This window comes from Pecten maximus, chromosome 7, assembly GCF_902652985.1.
Source record: "Pecten maximus chromosome 7, xPecMax1.1, whole genome shotgun sequence".
In the NCBI taxonomy this organism is placed as follows: Eukaryota; Metazoa; Mollusca; class Bivalvia; order Pectinida; family Pectinidae; genus Pecten; species Pecten maximus.
The window spans coordinates 9257509-9281330 of record NC_047021.1 but is presented as its reverse complement, the minus strand read 5'-3'; the positions used below and the strand labels follow the sequence as shown (position 1 = coordinate 9281330).

General features: G+C 36.4%; 1 protein-coding gene across 2 annotated transcripts in view; it reads right to left on the bottom strand.

Moving 5' to 3' along the window:
- Positions 1–23822, bottom strand: part of LOC117331526 (neuroglian-like) — a 139351-nt gene that overhangs the window by 18321 nt on the left and 97208 nt on the right. For both annotated transcript variants that reach the window (XM_033890269.1, XM_033890270.1), the window contains exons 3-8: positions 23075–23448; positions 8323–8554; positions 7883–8013; positions 6198–6408; positions 5089–5211; positions 3685–3867 (exon numbers count right to left, since the gene is read on the bottom strand). In XM_033890269.1, coding sequence (XP_033746160.1) covers positions 3685–3867; positions 5089–5211; positions 6198–6408; positions 7883–8013; positions 8323–8554; positions 23075–23448 — 1254 coding nt within the window. The remainder of the gene's footprint in view (positions 1–3684; positions 3868–5088; positions 5212–6197; positions 6409–7882; positions 8014–8322; positions 8555–23074; positions 23449–23822) is intronic.

The window sequence follows — 23822 nt, the reverse complement described above, 5'->3', positions numbered from 1 at the left end:
TCAATTTTCTGCCATCATCATCTATACAGCTTGAGATCACCATATAATTTCTGTTCCACTGACTAACAGTTCAAGTGATGCCCATAGGCTGTGTACTTTTACCGACCTAAGGCATAACAGCATTTGCATTTACCTGCATCTATGTTTTTGCAAACAACAAAGAAAACATTTTTTCTCATTTGACATATCAGCTGACATCGAACGCCAAAGAGCGCTTAGTTTCTCTAACCAGTTGTGAGAGTTCATGTGAAGCAGCAGGCATTGTATTCAGATAAAGGAAATGTTGAAAAAAGGGAAATAAAAACCCACTTTTGATAAAATCTTGTGGTACAAATCTACAATCTGCAGACTAGTTGTCGATAATGATGCATCAGCGCCTCATTAGACGCTGTATAACATACTTAAGCTCTTTTAGCAAGCCTTTACAAAATCGGGTGATTTTGACTCGACCAAATAAAAATCCATGAAAATTCAGTTTCAAGTCTCAATAGAAGAATCGGCTATAAAAAGCTCTAGCTGTCACTGCCAAATGAGAATTACAACGCAAAACTCAATCTGGTACATTGACTCAAACATTTTCTTTAATCAGAAATCATCCAGTTTTTCTTGGTATTTTTCATTCCTAATTAGGTATCCATGGTAACTAATTGTTCTGTTTACTCTAGTTCTGTAAGGCTCAACAAGGACAGGAGTAGAGGAAGTGTATTTGTTGTATTGATGGGCTAATCTGTCTCCATGTTAACAACACAGAGGATGGTATGCTTAATGTTACGGAGGACATATCACAGCAAAACTGTCATGGCCGCCCGCATGGCTGCTATTTTGGCGTCGTGGTGGGGATATTTACAGTGAATCTGGTATAAAGTGGTTAACAAACAGAACATTCCTTCTATCTGCTATTTTTAGAATAATAAAAATGCCATTGCTATGACAAAATGTAAGATGAAAGATGAAACTTGTATTTTTGATGTGTAAAATGATTCAGATGGATCAATTTATTTAAAGCTAATGCAGACAAATCATTTTACAACCAAAGTGACCAAGAAATTGCTGCTGAACATTCTACAACAATTAAAGAGCTATACACCAGTAACTACATATATGTAAGCTCCAGATATCCAATAGTTTGATAACTCCATAAATCCTATTTGTAAATAAAATTTTAAGAGAAATCATATCAGATTCACTAATAAAACAACAGACTGTAGCAGGAGAGCTCAATTTTGACAGGAGAGTTCACACCACTTTTACTTTAACTTTTGACCCCTTAGTGACTTAGATGCAGTAACATCAAATCAGAAGTGACCATAATCAATGAAACAAAACTGATTTTCCATGGAAACCACAACTTTCACAATCCCTCCATACCAAAGACTCTCTGGCCAGCTGATGAAGACAAAAGATTACAGGTACAATCCGCAACCAATCATCCATGACATTTGCATAATAAGGTGTAATTTGCATAATAATAAATGTTATTTGCATAACGACCAATTGCATTTGCATATATATAATGATGAAAGACATTTGTGGAATTAAATAATAGAGTTTCTATGTAAATGTTGTGTCACTGATCAGGTCAACACAAACGTGTTACACAATTCTGTATGTATATATGGGTAACTTCTTACCTGGACTTCTTTTGTCAATGAACAATCAATAAGAAACAATTCATGAATATTTATGAGGATTAATGAATTTGAATTAGCATGCAATACAATGAGAGATGAATACACACTGTAATGAGAGTTGCTGGGAAGTTCTGAATTTATACTTCAAAATAGGATCATGAATGAGATAATGCATATACTGTTCCATAAAACTGTTTTGAATTTTACTACAAAGATAATATGTTAATTAGCTTTGTTTTGAATTTACTACAAAGATAATATGTTAATTAGCTTTGTTTTGAATTTACTACAAAGATAATATGTTAGCTAATTGTTTTGAATTTTACTACAAAGATAATATGTTAGCTTTGTGCCTTAGAGTACCTGTAACTTGTGATAGAGTAACATATTACCTTACACATAATACCTGTAAATTTAGTTATTCCTCTTAAATCAAATTACTAAAATTAGAATGATTCTATTTGTTACCTCCCTTATTTTAAAACATTATATTATACATTTATATACCAGCTGTGGTATTTTGACATCGATTCCTCATCAAAAGAAGATATTACTTAAATTCTATTACATTTTGTTAGTAAATGCTACAGATTTTCTTCCCAGCAATCTCGGAACAATTTCAATATAATGTGATTGTATGCCTCAAGTGTTTTGTCTATTACCGGTATATGAATCAAGTAAAGAAAAGAGAGCTTTGAAATAATAAATGATAAATTCTGTTGAATCAAGTGACAATAACTCTGTTATTAAGTTTGATGATAATCAGATATTTGATAGAGCAAAAGCTATTATGGAAAGAACAGAAAATAAAAACTTTCGTTAACCACTAGGCCATAACTGTGCCAAATAACGTCGGACAATCAAACTTAGCCTAGCCCTTATTTAGGTATTTAACCTTTTCATCAAGGAAATTTGTTTACAACTGTTCCGGTAATTTTACGGAAACGATTTAGTTAATGAATTAAGGGGCCATTACTCTGTCAAATAAAGTCCCGCCCTTAAAATTTTAAACTTTGGTACCAAGTTTGAAGAAAAACCCTTATTATTTATTGCATGGAAACGAAGTGTGAAAGACAGACAGACAAACTGACAAATCCAAATTAATATCCCTGTTTTGCTGAAAGTGGGGGATAAAAAATGTAAGAAATAAGCACAACATTTAATTGTGTAATTTAAGATTCACACAATGTACACAATCCTTAATCATGTACAACATCTTAAGCGGTAAACCTTTTTTATTTTGCGTTTTACTCACAGGCTTATTCCATGTAACTTATGTAATTTATTCTATACAATTATTTTGTCCAATTGTATGAATATAGACTATCTGTTATTTATTACAATTGCATATGTTAGTTTATTAATGTCCAACTGATTGAGCCAATTGTTTCACCTTTGAAACACAGGTGTATTGAGCCAGAAAATATTTACTAGGTGACTAAAATCATGTTTATAAGCAATACATCACAGAAAGTCACAGTCTGAGAATGCAGCTTTTTGTTTTTGTGGAATTACAGGGACATAGTGATAATTTCAATAATGGATTTCACTACTTTGCAAACCAAAGCAATAAAAAAAGAAGAAACTTTTCAATATCTATATTTTATGCTCATATAAGCTATTCTTTTTGTGATAAATCTTGTGGTATATATAAAGGGCCTCCAAAAGTTTCTCACGAGAATGAAATGTAAAATTGTGTTGATGAAATCTTCACAATTGATTTAAATCTAGTAGGCTACACCAAAACAACTCTGATTCCTTTTTAATCTATGTAAAAACAAGTTTTGTCTTGAGACTGTCAATATCATCTTCTTCATCTATCCTTCTTATGCTGTAGCCGAGCACACCTATCTCGAGCACACCTATCTCGAGCACACCTATCTCGGACAAAGTTTGATCCCTGTAAACAATCTGGGTTGTTAAGTTTTCTTTCAAAACAAAATCTCAGACAGCGACAAAGAAAAAGATAAAAAAAAGATGAATAAAAACAAAACAAACAAAAATATCTGCAGAAAGGCTACAATCTCTTTATTTATTTCCATGCTAGACTTACTAGAGCCATCGGCTGTTTTAACTTCCATGAAGACAGGCGATCCTCTCCCGGTCTTGGTCCGAGCCCAGACATAGAACCTGTAGTTATGATTGGTTTGAAGACCCCGGATACGAGCCCCTAAAGTTGATGGGTTTGTGATCTGTGGTTTCAGGGACTTCACCGGGCCATACTTATCACCAATCACTAGTTTTAAATAAAGAGAAAGAGAAAAGAGAATTGTTTGAGTAATCCAAGTGTGGGCCTGTAACCATACATACATCATAAAGACATGCACCCTCACCTTCTTAACAGTTCTAAATCAAATTTGCCACAACCACTGAAGGAAGTTGAAAGTTAATGGCCGTGAGAAAACATCTGATTGCGTCGCAATGAATTATTCATCCTGGAAGATTGTGGCGCCACACTGGTGAAGTAACATCAGCCCAAATTATACCTCATATATTCATTGGTTTTGTTGAAGCTCTATAAGGATGCAATCCTGGTGAGGCAAATGAAAGTCCCTAATTCAATAAGGTTGTGATCCTAGTGTATACAATAATACACTCCAGGTCAATCACACCGACTCGCAAAACCTCCACCGTAGAGACCCGAGTCGTAGAGACCTAGAGTCGTAGAGACCTAGAGTCATAGAGACCTTAGTCTTGGAGATGGTCACCAGGGACTTTGCCAACCAAACCAAACCATAATCACTTAAAAGCATTTAGATCATTATGTGGTTAAAACTTTGTTTCATACTGTGGTATAAATAATTCCAATTTCTCAAGGGAGCTTCCAGGCACAAACCAAATTGAAAGCATTTTACTTAAAACCATCAGAACACTATGTTAACATAGGCCAGGATATGTGTCTTTAAACGTTAATTTGGTATTAAATGCCAACGGTTTGTTCCTTCAAGGACTTTCCAGACAGTGTTCTCAAAACCAATTTCCAAATTGTATTCCAACTACTTTGTAACATATTTTTATACCATGTACTTTTTAAAGTCCCAATCTGCTACTTGCTGAATGCAGGATATAGAAACTAATAAGAATATTCATTACAAATTTTCTTTCTATAACCTTTTCACTTTCCGTTTTGACACCCTGAAGTCTCACTTTCATTCAATCAATGCATGGCATAAAACAGCTTAAAGAAATTTATACTAAAGGACATCATAACAATACGTTTACTGACATTCTGAATAAAGGCTGTCGTAATAATAATATTCATTGTATTTTTTGCCAGTGAAATATATAGAATATAGATATTTTCACGAGTGCACAGCAAAATATTCTGTCACATGAGTGGGGGAATTGCAAAAATCAGGACATGGTGTTCATGTCAACAGTTTTGATTCAATTTTATAGAAAAATGCTTTCATATTACATCAAATGTATATTTGTTAAATTGTCTGTATATACCCACCCGGCTGGTAGCCTATGTCATATCCTTTCAGGATGCCATTTGGTTCATCAGGTGGCAGCCATTTTAAGAGAATATAGCTTTTGCCTCGTTTTTCCACATGCAGTTTCCGTACAGGACCTGGCACTGTGAAAAAAATGTTATCTTTTTTAAAAACCAAAAACGATGAGTAACTAAGTTTATTCCTTAAATCAGTTCAATATAATTGACAGGCTGCAGGGTTTTTTGCACATATCGCCACATTTTGGTGCTAGCTGCATCTTGATAGATATAAATCACAGTCTTCTCATTAACGTGTCTGGGACGAGGATGCCACACGATCTGACCAGCCACGTCTGTCAAAGCCAAGCAAGACAATTCAACACGATTTATTTTATTTCAGGCTAATTGAATAGCTGAGTCTCTGACAAGAATTAAACTTTGTGCCATCGCCAAATTTAAAAAGGTTGTTTGTCATGTGAATTTGCCTCTGGTGTGTCAGATGGCTTGACAGAAATCTGTCTCAGAAACAATACAGAACAACAGATTCCTGTTGTTTGTTAGATTCCCAATGCTATATATGATATTGTTAAATTCACAACACATGTAAATCTTATTGGCCAACTTTAGTACAGGACTGAACACATGCCTAATGACATATACCTAGAGATAGATATCATACCTGTTTTTCATGAACAGAATCAACTTACAGTAAGACATTTATAAATGACAGCATGTAATTTACGAGATCTTTAATAGTTTGCTGAGCTTGAAAATATTCCTATTGAAGTAATGTCCTTACATTTCAAGAAAAAGCGATCTTATACTTTCTAATTAACTACAGGACAACTCAACCTTATACTTATCAGAAACTTCTTTTACCTTTGGTCTCTAGACAGAAAGACTACAGACCATTCCTATTTTTACCTACAAATCATACATAATTCACGGCCTCAAAGATAGTGGCGTGGATAGGTTCCTGAAAACATCATCAAACCCTCATACGTAAAAGTGCACAAACCTTGTTTGATTGTTTTAACATGCTCAAACAATAAAAAGTTTGTTTTCTGTATGTAGGAATTAACAACACTTCAATTCACCAATTCAACATTATGTGAAGTCACCATGGTTACCTCCTTCTGGTGTTTTAAAGTCTATGGTTTGACTTGGCATTCCAGTGTAGTGTCCGTTCATCACAGCCACCTGGGCCCTCAGAGCAGTATAGGCAGGAAGTCCATCAATGGCTGCTCGCACATCTGGTAACTGGTAGCCCTCTGTTGTTTCCACAACTACATCCACTTCCTTCCATTTATGTCGACCTTCACTGGACTTCCAATATCGTAACTAAAAAAAGCAGTTAGGTGTATAAGCTAGTTAGTTCACTGGTAAATCTTTTGGAGGTCCAAACCAGGTCAAACATGCATTAAGCTGAATGTGATCACTGTAAGAATGTCGACTCAAGGCTACACGAATCACCACAACATAAATAAGAACACAAATGCTTTGGTTATTATGAGGCTATTGAAGGGCCATTTTATAGTGCTGTCATGCCGACATATCCAGACAGGAAGCTTTGACTGCTTGTAACAGTATGATAGCTGATTTAACAGAATGATAGCTGATTTAACAGAAACTTTCATTTAAGGGTTTCTAAATTTGTACTTGTATGTATACCTTGCTTTCTAATTGGGAACAAAGTAAAAAATCTCTTAAAATAGCACTAAGAAGCACATCCTCTTCTAGGATGTTGACAGCACTTCAAACAGACATTCATTAAGGGTATTTGGAGATACCAAGCAAATTTTGAAACCTTAAAGTTCAAACATCCAAGACTAACTTTCTGATCTACACATAGCATGGATCAGTACATTGTCACCTATAGTAGAAGGACAGAAGGCCAATTTAATGGAACTGACATTTTTCTTTTAACAGAGGAGTCAGGATAAAGTGTCAATTTGAAGTAAAGACAAATTATACCCAAAATGCATTTTTCAGTCAAAAAATATTCCTAGAATTTAAGTGCATTAACAGCATGTAATAAAATGACCTGCTTTCAATTTCTATGAAATCTCTAATGTGATAAAACTCTAAATTACTGGTTTTAATATCACAGAGAAATTAAAATACATTCCATTTGTAACATAACAGCTAATCCCACACTGCAATCCTAAAGCTTTGTTTGGTGTTTGTGCAAATCTAAGTTATTGCAAATTCACATTTGTGATGGCAGCAATTTTCCTCCATGGCATTGACTGGATCAAACCATGATTCAAAGTACGGCAAAGTGCAATGATGAATATCTCAACAGAAATGATTCTTTGTCGATATTTAATTTGAAAAGTTCATTTGGCTGATGCTTTGGAACGCTATATTCTCCTGGTTTTCGTGTTGTTTTTTCGGAGATTAATGTATTATCTGTGTGCCTTTGGTTTTGTAACAAATCAGTAATAAATTCAGTGCCCTCTGAAATTTTGCCGTTTGAAAGCTTATTTTGATGAGAAAAGGAGAGGGAACCTCGATCAAAGTGACAAGGTATTAATGACCATGTGTTACCGTCAATACTGAGCCTTACACAGGATGACAGCAGTTAACAACCATAACACTATCAATTAAGTATTCATTTACATTCTGAAACCTTATAAAAGATCGGGAGTATCGATGTCATATGTTACTCGTACACCATACATTGTGATCAATTAATATGGTTTGATGTATATTGAAATATTCATCAACATCGATGCCCATAAAATGTATTAAGATATTTTTGATTAGAAAAATATCTTCCATTGTGATCCAAAGACAGGTATATTTGACCTACTTTATATCCTCTGAATTTTCCACGTATTTTTTCCTCGGATGTATCTACAGACTCCCAGATAAAATTTGCTGTATGTGCTTCTATTGGCTGTGTTGGATCAAGTCGAAAATCTTTTGGAGAAACTATTGGATCTGAAAAAGAAGAAAATATTGTGCTGTATCACTGCTGATATGGGGAAGATATCACTGATAATGAGTGATCACTGTTGTGATACTAAGGATAGATATGCTGGGCTCATAAAAAGTGACCTGACCTTCATATACCAGACTTTTTCTAACATTTTAAACTCAATTCTGAAGAGCCTAGGAGTCCACTGAGGTCAGCACCTTAACAGAACCTTGATAATCTGACAAGATTTGTCTGTTAATTAACGACGCGTAGTTATTGAGTTCTAAAACACCTTTGGTGACACTGTTACATGTCCTTTATTTTTCACTCACCTGCTTCGCCAGAATAACCCAGTCTGATGAACGGAGGTTGGAAAGAATCTCCTATATCATTTCCAGACTTTACCATAATCTCGTAAAGGCCATATATGTCTGTTACATCTATTTCCAATTGTTTAGCATTTGCATTTCGAACTTCTTTTTCATTCCAGTATGTGCTCCCTTTGGGTCGCCAGGAAACTATATATTTAAACCCTGGCCCATTATGGTACAGTCTTGGCATTGGCTGAAATAAAGAATGTCAAACTAGAAGAGCTGCAGGTAAAACAAATCATTCTAGATGTCAAATAAACTAGAAAACAGATGTGTCCTTACTCCCACTGTGATAGAAATGGAACTGATGTTCAACATTTAGCTTGGCGTTTTGCCCATCCCCAGTGACCTTCATTCCCCCTCAAGCTGAAAATATATCAGAAATTTCAAATAATCATACCTATTTGTCACAACTGTCCTCTATTCTGAACAGAAAACTTCCATGCAAATAATGTATTCCTAACTAACAACTGACTGCAGTGACATCACACTATAGACATTGTTTTGTACTGTTTTGTTTTCTCTTTTATTACCTATATAAATATATCAAGTGTACATAAGGATGTACAATGAGGCTCAAGTAGACCTTTAAGCATAGGACCATGTCATTGAAGCAGCTCTTTATATCCTGGCAGAATCAATAGACTGCAAATGTGAGAATAGACCTTGTGTTACAGAAATTACCCTAAAACTGCCATCTTGTGACAGACAGTACCTCAAGACTGCCATCTTGTGACAGAGAGTATCTTAAGACTGCCATCTTGTGACAGAGAGTATCTTAAGACTGCTATCTTGTGACAGAGAGTATCTTAAGACTGCTATCTTGTGACAGAAAGTATCTTAAGACTGCCATCTTGTGACAGACAGTAATTAAGACTGCTATCTTGTGACAGACAGTATCTTAAGACTGCCATCTTGTGACAGACAGTATTTAAGACTGCTATCTTGTGACAGACAGTATCTTAAGACTGCCATCTTGTGACAAAGTATATTAAGACTGCCATCTTGTGACAGACAGTACCTTAAGACTGCCATCTTGTGACAGAGAGTATCTTAAGACTGCCATCTTGTGACAGACAGTACCTCAAGACTGCCATCATGTGACAGAGTATCTTAAGACTGCCATCATGTGACAGAGAGTATCTTAAGACTTCTATCTTGTGACAGAAAGTATCTTAAGACTGCCATCTTGTGACAGACAGTACCTTAAGACTGCTATCTTGTGACAGACAGTATCTTAAGACTGCCATCTTGTGACAGACAGTATCTTAAGACTGCCATCTTGTGACAGAGAGTATATTAAGACTGCTATCTTGTGACAAAGAGTATCTTAAGACTGCCATCTTGTGACAGAGTATATTAAGACTGCCATCTTGTGACAGAGTATCTTAAGACTGCCATCTTGTGACAGAGAGTATCTTAAGACTGCCATCTTGTGACAGACAGTACCTCAAGACTTCTATCTTGTGACAGAGAGTATCTTAAGACTGCTATCTTGTGACAGACAGTATCTTAAGACTGCCATCTTGTGACAGACAGTATCTTAAGACTGCCATCTTGTGACAGACAGTATCTTAAGACTGCCATCTTGTGACAGAGAGTATCTTAAGACTTCTATCTTGTGACAGAGAGTATCTTAAGACTGCCATCTTGTGACAGAGTAACTTAAGACTGCCATCTTGTGACAGACAGCATCTTTAGACTGCCATCTTGTGACAGAGAGTATCTTAAGACTGCTATCTTGTGACAGACAGTATCTTAAGACTGCCATCTTGTGACAGACAGTATCTTAAGACTGCAATCTTGTGACAGAGAGTATCTTAAGACTGCCATTTTGTGACAGACAGTATCTTTAGACTGCCATCTTGTGACAGACAGTATCTTAAGACTGCCATCTTGTGACAGAGAGTATATTAAGACTGCTATCTTGTGACAGAGAGTATCTTAAGACTGCTATCTTGTGACAGAGAGTATCTTAAGACTGCCATCTTGTGACAGACAGTATCTTAAGACTGCCATCTTGTGACAGACAGTATCTTAAGACTTCTATCTTGTGACAGAGAGTATATTAAGACTGCCATCTTGTGACAGAGTATATTAAGACTGCCATCTTGTGACAGAGAGTATCTTAAGACTTCTATCTTGTGACAGAGAGTATATTAAGACTGCTATCTTGTGACAGAGAGTATATTAAGACTGCCATCTTGTGACAGACACTATCTTGTAAGACCTGGGCTATCATATGGAGCTGATTTTTTAAATCATAGCCAAGAGACCTACTAAAGAAAGCATCTCAAAAGACCTAATTATATGTTTGAATGAAACCTCAGTTCACTAACCGAATGCCCTTACCAGATCTTCACAATTAATAAAAGAATATTGTCTGGATTACTAAAGTTCCATGTCTATTTAGAGGATTTATGTTTCATATGATCAATCTTAAGCTGGTATGATTCTATCACTTAATTATAGCAAGAATTAAACTGATCTAAATCCTCTTTTTTGAATGCAATTATAACCATCTTTTATTCTTTGTTGAGAATATTTGAAGCACTTTTGAAAACATATTCCAGCTTACCAATATTGTTACATTTGTAAATTAATTTGCAAGCAAACCATCTTCAAATCTGCAGTAGATAGCAATAGTGTCCAATTTCATGAAAGTGCTGAATGAAATAGAGAAGCATGTCAGATAAGATACATATCCACAGCCAACTCAATAGACAGGAAGTGACAAGTCAGCCTCACTGTGGTGTCATCAGACACTCATTCCAGCTGACACAAAGATCGGTACAATTTATACACAAGCAAAAAATCACCATCCCTACAAACTCATTCATTCACTGAACCCCAGGAGTGGTGTATTTTATAATGCATTAATGGAAACAACTTGTTCTTTAAATGTGCTTCATTCTGCATCCTTGAAGCTTAAAACTTTAATCCATTTATTGAAATGATATTGATGGAAACTTGGTACACGTTACTGCGTTATATGTTCACCAAATGTTTCAACAGTAATTGTGCAATTATGTTTCATCGCGTTGATGAGTTCGCTTGAAATATTGAGACTAAACGAATTACAGGAGAAACTGATTACATTACTGTGATGGAAACATTGCCGCTGCATATCTATCATTTTGAATAAAATTTAGATGTAAATTTGATTCTGGTTGACATGGGAAAGGTGGCAGGATCCAGGAATTCACCAAACCCTGTGTGAAAATAAAAGAGGGAATTTGAAACTTGATGCAAGCTTCTAACAAACTTGGTTTTCTTTATGGCCTGTTTGTGTTTCTATGAATGTAACAGTCAATTAGGCAATGTAAGGTTACACAAATGTGAGTGCTGAAGTGAGACTGCTTTAACCAGGAAATAAAACATCACCTTTCAATAACATAATATTTTATTTGGATTCAACCTTATCGCATATTTCATGGTGGTTCTTCTTTTGACATAACATCAATCAGCATAAACATCACAGATACCGACATTGAAACAAGAGGCCCATGGGGCCTGTATCGCTCACCTGGTTGGATTTGACCAAATGTCAAAATAATGTTCATGTTCAATTCCTTTTGTTTGTTAACCTCAAACAATGCTATATATGGTTATAGCGTAGGGATCCCAACTGCTTTAAAGAAATAATGAAGTCCAGACTCTCTGAGTTTACAACATGCATTTATAACTTTATGACTAGTAGTGATTTAAAGGAATTACCTCTATTTCCCATATGGGGCCCCACCCCTTTGGCCCCTTGGGGGTCAGAGTAACCATTTATGCAAAATCTGTCCCCCTACCCTGAAGGATGTTTCTGACCAAATTGTGTTCAAATCCATTCATAACTTTATGACAAGTTGCGATTTTAAAGAATTGCCTCAATTTCCCCTATTGGGCCCAGCCCCTCAGGCCCCTTGGGGGTCAGAGTCACCATTTATGCAAAATCTGTTCCCCTTCCCCCAAGAATGTTTTCACCAAATTGGGTCAAAATCCATTCATAACTTCATGACTAGTAGCGATTTAAAGGAATTACTTCTATTTCCCCTATTGGGACCCGCCCCTTTGGCTCCTCGGGGGTCAGAGTCACCATTTATGCAAAATCTGTTCCCCTTCACATAAGAATGTTTCTGACCAATTTTGGTTTAAATCCATTCATAACTTTATGACAAGTAGTGATTTAAAGGAATTACCTCAATTTCCCCTATTCGGCCCCGCCCCTCAGGCCCCTTGGGGGTCAGAGTCACAATTTATGCAAAATCTGTTCCCCTTCCCCCAAGAATGTTTCTGACCAAATTGGGTTCAAATCCATTCATAACTTTATGACTAGTAGCGATTTGAAGGAATTACCTCTATTTCCCCATTAGGCCTCGCCCCTTTGGCCCCTTGGGGGTCAGAGTAACCATTTATGCAAAATCTGTTCCCCTTCCCTGAAGGCTGTTTCTGACCAAATTGGGTTCAAATCCATTCATAACTTCATGACAAGTAGCGATTTAAAGGAATTACCTCTATTTCCCCATTAGGCCCCGCCCCTTTGGCCCCTTGGGGCTCAGAGTAACCATTTATGCAAAATCTGTTCCCCTTCCCCAAAGGATGTTTCTGACCAAATTGGGTTCAAATCCATTCATAACTTTATGACAAGTAGCGATTTAAAGGAATTACCTCTATTTCCCCATTAGGCCCCGCCCCTTTGGCCCCTTGGGGGTCAGAGTAACCATTTATGCAAAATCTGTTCCCCTTCCCCAAAGGATGTTTCTGACCAAATTGGATTAAAATCCATTCATAACTTTATGACAAGTAGCGATTTAAAGGAATTGCCTCAATTTCCCCTATTGGGCCCCGCCCCTCAGGCCCCTTGGGGGTCAGAGTCACCATTTATGCAAAATCTGATCCCCTTCTGCCAAGGATGTTTCTGACTAAATTTGGTCAAAATCCAATAATAACTTTTTGACTAGTAGCGATTTGAAGCAAATGTTGACGGACGACGGACGACGGACGACGGACGACAGACGACGGACGCCGCGCCATGACATAAGCTCACCGGACCTTCGGTCCAGGTGAGCTAACAAAACCTTATTTCTAACGCAAATCAATAACAGGAGGACCAAATATGAATGAAAGATAGATTGGTATGGAGACTCTTATAAAAGTACAATAAAGGTGTTCAAGTATGCTGATTGCTAAAGCAATACATGTCCTCTACTGGCATCGGCTAAAAATAGTAACAGTGACCCTGACCTTGACCCCAAATCCCCGAAACTCGAACTTGATCTGTAGCTACTCATGCTGAAGTTACACTCCAGCTTTCACCGACATGCCTTTAATTCAGTATGGCCGAGAAAAGTGCAGAAAACACATGGACGAACAAAGAAGACAGATGGACAGAGAGGAAGCCTAAAGTCCCCCGGTTTCATTGGTAGGGAACTCATATGACCATGTGTTCCTGAAGAGTTTTCTGCTTCATGATCATGACACCCATCGTGTAAATCTATGTGAAATCCAGTTACAGGTGGGTAAATCTATGTGAAATCCTGGTTAAGGGGGGTATATCTAGGTGAAATCCAGTTAAAGGTGGGTAAATCTAGGTGAAATCCAGGTAAAGGTGGGTATATCTAGGTGAAATCCAGGTAAAGGTGGGTAAATCTAGGTGAAATCCAGGTAAAGGTGGGTAAATCTAGGTGAAATCCAGGTAAAGGTAGGTAAATCTATGTGAAATCCTGGTTAAGGTGGGTATATCTATGTGAAATCCAGGTAAAGGTAGGTAAATCTAGGTGAAATCCAGGTTAAGGTGGGTATATCTATGTGAAATCCAGGTTAAGGTGGGTAAATCTAGGTGAAATCCACGTAAAGGTGGGTAAATCTAGGTGAAATCCAGGTAAAGGTGGGTAAATCTAGGTGAAATCCAGTTAAAGGTAGGTAAATCTATGTGAAATCCTGGTTAAGGTGGGTATATCTATGTGAAATCCAGGTAAAGGTGGGTAAATCTAGGTGAAATCCTGGTTAAGGTGGGTAAATCTAGGTGAAATCCAGGTAAAGGTGGGTATATCTAGGTGAAATCCAGGTAAAGGTGGGTAAATCTAGGTGAAATCCAGTTACAGGTGGGTATATCTAGGTGAAATCCAGTTAAAGGTAGGTAAATCTAGGTGAAATCCAGGTAAAGGTGGGTATATCTAGGTGAAATCCAGGTTAAGGTGGGTATAAATCTTAGGAATTACTTTTTGTGATAAATGTGAATTTGGAATTCATTTAAGCACAAGCATCTGCTTCTAGTAAGTATTCATAGAACAAAATATTAGCCCCGCTACTTTTAAGATCAGACATTGCATCGACAGTGGAACAGAAGTAGGCTATTGATTGGTCAACAATTATAGTAAGAATTGTTTATAGAGCTATCGACCAATCAGATTGCCCCTTGCATATCTCTCTAAAATATACATGATACTTCTGTTCCAAAGTTGATGCATTGTCAGCTATCCCAACAACTTTTCATCCATTTTTTCATCTTTAAATCGTTGTCACACGACAAAAGAATAACATGGCTTGATACCTATTTAAAGATTCTAAACCAAGGTATGTTACTGAAGTTTGTGATATTTTAGTTGGATTTAACTTAAATTCAAAGTGAATCAAAGCTCATCCCCCACTTCCAACTCTTCAAGCGCTACAACTTGTTGATATCTATAGCTACAACTTGTTGATATCTATAGCTACAACTTGTTGATATCGTAGGAGAAGGGACTCATATGTTTTACTATAGCTACTAACCAGAGACAGACGCCTGTGATTTCAGGAAACAAAACTAACAAGCATGTTTTTGTTTCAGGTCAAGCTAAAAAAATAACGAAGATAGATAATGTTGCCAGACTTTACAATATTGCAACAATCAGCATCACCATAAACAAGATGTAAGGATGCGACACACTGTTGATAACGAGACAGTAGTAACATGTCCTCCGACATGTATAAACAGCTACACCTATTTGTTGTCACGTAGTCGACATTTCCTGGCTCTAGGCATTAAAGTCTTAAAAGGACATCAACAGCCTCGCCAAGATAAGTACGCTATAACCTACATTGTGAGGAAGAGAGAGAAACCAGTGCTTCCATAACATGTGACACTCGCTCCCACCTTTTGTCACGTCTAGACTAGAATGATACAATCTAATTCAGCGCTATTGGTAGGTGACACGTGCCGGACAAAGGTACAAGGGAAACTCATCATTGCCTGATCCATCTACAGGCAGATCTGCCATGATATCAGTATTAACATGGCTGATAATTAGACACAAGACTCCCGGTAAATCTCATCTTAAACCATCAGCATTTCACTGGCTACATATTGATTGACACAGTGGATACTTCAGATAAATATCTACGTGTCGATTCAATATAAATTTCTCATAATGTATCATTATCACATATACCACAAAAAATACCTGCTACCTGATAATTAACCAATCTTATCACACAGGAATAGGTGAGGATTAGTTTGTATTTATCACACAGGAGAAAAGGCTGCAATTATTCCATTCTTATCAATAGAATTATACCATACTTATTTAGATGGAGTTATACCATACTTATTTAGATGGAGTTATACCATACTTATTTAGATGGAGTTATACCATTCTTATTTAGATGGAGATATACCATACTTATTTAGATGGAAATATACCATTCTTATTTAGATGGAGTTATACCATACTTATTAAGATGGAGTTATACCATACTTATTTAGATGGAGTAGTTATACTATTCTTATTTAGATGGAGTTATACATTGGGATTATACCATTTCCTCATCAGAAGGAAATAGGCTGGGATTATATCATTCACAGGAATAGGCTGGGATTATATCATTCACAGGAATAGGCTGGGATTATATCATTCACAGAAATAGGCTGGGATTATATCATTCACAGGAATAGGCTGGGATTATATCATTCACAGGAATAGGCTGGGATAATATCATTCACAGGAATAGGCTGGGATTATATCATTCACAGGAATAGGCTGGGATTATATCATTCACAGGAATAGGCTGGGATTATATCATTCACAGGAATAGGCTGGGATTATATCATTCACAGGATTAGGCTGGGATGATATCATTCACAGGAATAGGCTGGGATTATATCATTCACAGGAATAGGCTGGGATTATATCATTCACAGGAATAGGATGGGATTATATAATTCACAGGAATAGGCTGGGATTATATCATTCACAGGAATAGGCTGGGATAATAGCATTCACAGGAATAGGCTGGGATTATATCGTTCACAGGAATAGGCTGGGATTATATCATTCACAGGAATAGGCTGGGATTATATCATTCACAGGATTAGGCTGGGATTATATCATTCACAGGATTAGGCTGGGATGATATCATTCACAGGAATAGGCTGGGATTATATCATTCACAGGAATAGGCTGGGATTACATCATTCACAGGAATAGGATGGGATTATATAATTCACAGGAATAGGCTGGGATTATATCATTCACAGAAATAGGCTGGGATAATATCATTCACAGGAATAGGCTGGGATGATATCATTCACAGGAATAGGCTGGGATTATATCATTCACAGGAATAGGCTGGGATTATATCATTCACAGGAATAGGCTGGGATAATATCATTCACAGGAATAGGCTGGGATAATATCATTCACAGGAATAGCAGGGTTGCCAACTCACTCACATGAGACAAAAAACTCACGTAAAAAACGTCCCTAAAATGTCCCTTCTCACGTTGAAGCAATCCTCACGTAACGTGATGTACAAATCTCACACATCGATAAAGTTTTCTTATGTCGGCTCATGCGAAGCCATGAAATCGACAACTTTAGCTTGGGACTGTTCAAAGGGGAATAACTCTTACAGTTTTTGTAAAGAATACACCAGGCGTTGCGCTTCACGTCCGGTTGGTAGCGACGGAAGCACGTTCGGAGAGCCGACTTCTGAAAGCGATAACTAAGCTTAGGCCTACATGAAATAGTGAGTAATATTCACATTCTCAGTTTATAACTGAACAATCCCTTTGATATCTCGTGAAATATGCCGTCGCCTAAAAGGAAAAAGATCGCTATCTGGTCCACTAAGCTCGCCAAGTTCAAAGAATCGCCATGGCCACGGGGAAAAAATCACGATTGGATTTCTAAAAGTGTTTTCGGAAATGAGCATGCCTATTGCAAGTTGTTTAAAGCTAACTTTTCGATCAGATCAAGCGCAGTATATGATATAAAACGCCACATTTTGTCAGTTGGTTTTTCAGGTAAAAGTTTATATAATTACCACAACTAGAAATTAAACTCTTGACAGATAATTCAAAACTATATGGCAGTGACGGACAAAATGATTGCAAAGTTCCCCCTACATATTCCTTCTTTGACATGGATTTTATGGTACCTAGCCATAGAGCTATATACTTTATCTACTAGAAATTAAATCCAAAAATCTCAAATGCCTACATAATATAAATAGAACAGTTATCCATTGCTTCAAAACATTTTATAATCTAATTATCTTACCCCTTAACTATTGAATAAAACTATTAATTATCAACTTACAAAACTATTGGAAACTTATTTAGTTCTTTAAGTTCTACAACTGGCAGCTAGATTACATGTAATGTCACCAAGGATGAGAAGGATTCACTTGAAGAGGAAATTATTGACTATCACCTTGCTCCAAAGGAGGAGATTTCAAAGCAAGAAGATATATTGAATAAATGACTTAAATATCTGTTAATGTCTGATATTTTTAATAAAACGCTGTGATGCCGCGACGTCATAAAAAAGTCTCACACATTGGAAGAGCCCAATGTGGGAGATCTCCCGGCTACTTACAGGTTGGCTACCCTGGAATAGGTTGTGATAATCTCATTCTGATGAGACAGAAATACCCTGGGATTAATGTATCGGTATTAAACAGGAATACCCTGATCAGAGACAGGAATACCCTGGGATTAATGTATCGTTAAGACAGGAGTACCCTGGTATTAATGTATCGTTAAGACAGGAATACCCTGGTATTAATGTATCGGTATTAGACAGGAATACCCTGGGATTAATGTATCGTTAAGACAGGAATACCCTGGTATTAATGTATCGTTAAGACAGGAATACCCTGGGATTAATGTATTGGTATTAGACAGGAATACCCTGTGATTAATGTATCGGTATTAGACAGGAATACCCTGGGATTAATGTATCGGTATTAGACAGGAATACCCTGGGATTAATGTATCGGTATTAGACAGGTATACCCTGGGATTAATGTATTGGTATTAGACAGGAATACCCTAGGATTAATGTATCGTTAAGACAGGAATACCCTGTGATTAATGTATTGGTATTAGACAGGAATACCCTGGGATTAATGTATCGGTATTAGACAGGAATACCCTGGGATTAATGTATCGGTATTAGACAGGAATACCCTGGGATTAATGTATCGGTATTAGACAGGAATACCCTGGGATTAATGTATCGGTATTAGACAGGAATACCCTGGGATTAATGTATCGGTATTAGACAGGAATACCCCGGATAATTTCATTTGTATCACCTACAGTGTAGGAATCAGTACATCTAATGCGTTAGCAGCCTCTAATGGTAAAGTGATTTGATTATACCTCACTATTTCTGATGTCTACACACCCCTATGACCCCGTATGAACTATGATAAAAGTGCTCATCAAGGCATTTTTAGACATCATAAAACACAAAGAAGAGTATATTGCGTATGATTGTAAGTTTAATGTCACAGACATCTGACATTTACCAAGGAATCGGTCACAACTCGATTTTTACGATGGACAGTCTGATATCGTGTGCTGTCACTACGAGACACCTTTAAACAATAAATGAGGGAAAACCATGGTTAAAGTATATTGTGATTTCTGAGCTGGAGGGCAATATAAAGGCCTTCTAGTCAATTATTGTATTTATTTCAATATGTTGCCAGAAATACCATCTAACAATTGTGACACATCTGATGTGATAAACAGTTGGAGATAGAATTGTCAATGTTCAGGATCCGTTTTATTCAACCCTAACTAGATTTTTTTCAAACTTGACATGAATTTTGTTAAAATGTTTTTAAAAGGTTACATTTTTAAGAGTTAAAGCTATATATTATCTCATATATTATATCTCTGATTGGTATTGATGATGATGTGTTATACATGCTAGTGTCCTTACATGTACACATGTGGTTGTTAAGGATATCTAAAAAATTTCGGAACACAATTTCCAGCATATTAATTTGAAATATATACACAAAACACTTTAGGGATATTTGGGGAAGTGTATAGAGTTGGTATAAATCTCTCTGATAGGAAACACTGTATAGATTTTTAGGAAACATCCGATCTAGACTGTATTTTACCAGAAAGGAATGAAGAAACCATTTGATCTTGAAAGGAAGGATTTCTCTAATTTTATGGTAACTGTATTGTAAAATGATATAAACAGGTTTTTTGTCATTTATTTTGGACATGACACCAGAACGAGTCAAGGATATTTGAATATTTCTCCTCCAGGTAGTGTTTAGCTTACAGACAAGTTTCTATACGCTCGCTCCTATCAGCTACAATCCTGTGTCCTCGGAACAATTTAGTTTCCCAACATCACATCAATTAGGGGTCTATAATGCCTAGCAGGAAATAAATCCCACTGTACAGCAGAGAAATATGAGTGGTAAGATAGAGAATCCGTCATATTTTATAAACATTTCTGCTGCATGTCATTCATTGTAATTCCCTGTTGAATGGTACTCTACAAATTACCACATTCTCGGAAATCTATTCCTGCATGCGATCTACACTCATATTGTAGCCAGTGGTCCATCTGTTAATGGGGACATACCTATTATATATAATTCAACCAATTTTGTAGACAGTTATTTTCATAGTGTTGTTTGGCCCTTAATGGCTTCAATAGTTGATAAGTCCCAAATCAATAATGGAAAAAGAAATTATAAAAGGATTAAAAGCAAATATAAGAGGTATAAACTTCTGTTAAAAACAAACTGACCGAGACTGCGCTCTGAATTGGCTCTGAGTAAGACCGGACATTGAGTGATCTGTTGTAGACATGTGTATTTAATAATAAATCTAAAAAAATTAAACTGGGTACTGAACAAAATTGGAGCAATGGAAATATGTTTATTTTAATATCGGTGGCACCATGGTGTCTCTGAATACAGAACAGAGCATCACTACCGTAAATTTCCTAAATTACCTCAATAACATTCTACCACCCTTACAGACTACAGTCGCGTCCTTAGAACAGTCATCACTTAGTGACGTTTACTTCAATTGAAATATTAACATTTCACAAGCATGAATTAGAATATCCACGACCGGCTGTATTAAATAGAGGCAGTGGGTTTGGGGCCTGGTACAGGGATGTAGTAGCTTGTAGACAAAATGTCTACATTAACAAACCTCATATTCTCAAGTAATGTCAGTGATAATCTGGAAAATGGACAAACTTTCACCCAAACACTGCATTAACAGAAAAGAAGCTATTTCTCAGCTAAATTAAACATGTTTTATCCTCTGTGATGTTTACTCTTGAATGGAATAAATTTCTATGTTGATTTGTTATTGATGCATGGGAATATTGATGGGAATATTGATAGGGAATATTGATAGGAATTGGAATTATATAATTTGGGAGAGAATTTGGACAATGTGGATCCCTATACTATTATGATTTTAGCAGTGATGTGATGACAGATTTAAATATCAATGTATTCGATAGCTTTTCTGTCAATAACAATGGGCCAATACCATAAACTATTGACTGTCGACAGTATTTTTTCTCTTAGAAAGCAACTTGAAAGCAAATTTTTTATCATGCCAGGCCTCTTTCCAAAATGTTTGTATATCCTTTTTGCAAGAGCGTCAAAATCAGGGATAGCTCTCAATACAAAATTTACACAATATATTTAGAATGGAAATAGTATTTAAATCACAAATTGATACACTGATGATTCTGTAAGCGATACTTAAGTCTACTGTTAACACTGATGATTCTGCGAGTGATACTTAAGACTACTGTTAACATGGATGATTCTGTTAGGTCTTGTCTACTTGGGGATGTTCTTACTGTTTAAAGTTCAACAGGAAATTAAGTCATGCGATACAGGCATTCCAACCTTTTTATTGTCTCAATTTGAAGATGGATATCATCCTGATGTGGTGTTAGCAGATGAAAAACGCAATCGTTGATATAAAGCATTGTGATACAATTAATTGATTAGTTTGCTTTATTTCTGGTGTAGAACAAAATTGTTTAAAGCTGAAAAAATATCTATTGTAATAGTATCACATTAGTCTCTGGACTATTGTGATAATATGATGATAGCTTTCTTTACCCCAATAGTCACCCCTATAATGTCGTTACATTACAATGTAAACCTTATGAGGAGTATGATTTTGTAGAGAACTCGGACAATTAATGTGGCTCTGAAGCTTGTGTCTATAGCTCTTACAATACAAACCCTATCAACAGAAAGTGGTTTTCAGTTGGGAAAGCGATTAGATGTTTCATTAAGAGAACTCTACAAAGAGCACTAGATGTACTTACTCAAGGCAATTTCACTTTCAAGTGTAATAACTCATTTCCACTAATTTTCTTCCTTACACTTTGGGAAATGAAAATGACATAACAAAAACGATATGTCATTTTCTGAATTATCGATATCGGAGAGAATCTGAAAAGGAACTGATGACAGGGCAGTTTCCATGGTTACTGCACAAGATTGTCATGTAGAATATGTGATGTGTATATAGCTTTTAACTGGTTTTATGCACTCCTATGTATCTTTTCATAGATTTATCTGTGTTATGAGAATTTACACATGTCATCTATTTACTTTAGAATTGGCATACAATGTATAAAGACCTTGGGTAATATCTATTTACAATTTGCACTTGACAATGGCGTTACTTCAAATATATCAAATAGTGTCTTTTTCCGCAAAACAACAACAAAACCGTCAACATTTTTTTGGTGAATCCTCGGTTTTAAAATGGTAAGCTGAAAGTGGTGTACATAAAAAGCTTCCCAAACTTGAATACTACATTACATATTGTTACTTTAGGGGAGGGAGATCATTGTCTAAGGATAAATATGGTACTAATTAAGCTTCTACACTAGGAAAGGGAGCTTATCTAGAGGATTAATTCCAAACTAAACTTCAACACTGAGAAAGGGGCTTGTTTGGGAATAAATACGGTAGTTAACGTTTACACTAAGAAGGGGGCTTGTTTGAGGATATATATGGTAGTTAATGTCTACACTAGGAAGGGGGCTTGTTTGAGGATATATATGGTAGTTAACGTTTACACTAAGAAGGAGGCTTGTTTGAGGATATATATGGTAGTTAACGTTTACACTAGGAAGGGGGCTTGTTTGAGGATATATATGGTAGTTAATGTTTACACTAGGAAGGGGGCTTGTTTGAGGATATATATGGTAGTTAATGTTTACACTAGGAAGGGGGCTTGTTTGAGGATATATATGGTAGTTAACGTTTACACTAGGAAGGGGGCTTGTTTGAGGAAATATATGGTAGTTAACGTTTACACTAGGAAGGGGGCTTGTTTGAGGATATATATGGTAGTTAACGTTTACACTAGGAAGGGGGCTTGTTCACACTTGTTTGAGGATAAATACATAAATTAATATTTGGCCAAACTTACCATCCATGCGATGATCAGCTTTTTCTTCTTATGCGTGAGTGTGCGGACATTTCTAGGATTGCCATCTGGATGGTCTGGTGGTGTTATACATGTCGCATGTGTAGGTTGACTGGGCTCACTGTACCCGATACTATTCCTCGCTAACAGTCTAAACGAGTATTCTCCCCACGGTGATAAGTTCACAATACCTGTTGTTTGATCTCCCTGAATTTCCTCATAATAATTATTCCAAAAGTTTGGATTGTCAGATGTATTGAATTGTGTTAGATATGATATTATTTTGGAGCCACCATCATCTCCGGCTTCCCATGATAGGTCGACCATGTGACCAGAACATGCTACGATTTCCACTCTTGATGGTGGTTCTGGAGTAGCTGAAAATATAGAAAAGAAAGTTAAGATGGCAAAAATCCTTTAAGTCAGGATGAATCTTGGACACCTTATGACACTTTGCTTAGGTACCAAGGTCATTTAACTTATTTTTGAAAACTTAACAGTAAACATGGTTGGTTGCTACTTTTTAATGCCTTATTAATACAATTAAGGTAATTTAAGGACAGTACATACATCAATGGGACCAACATAGGATTGCCTTATAGTTATATCATGGTATGACATATATATCTCTTCTCTATACAACATGTCTGTATATATATATATATATCTCTCTCTTGATATGACATATCTTTCTCTCCCTATGACATCTCTCTCTCTCTGAACAACATTTCTGTATATCTCTCTCTCTCTT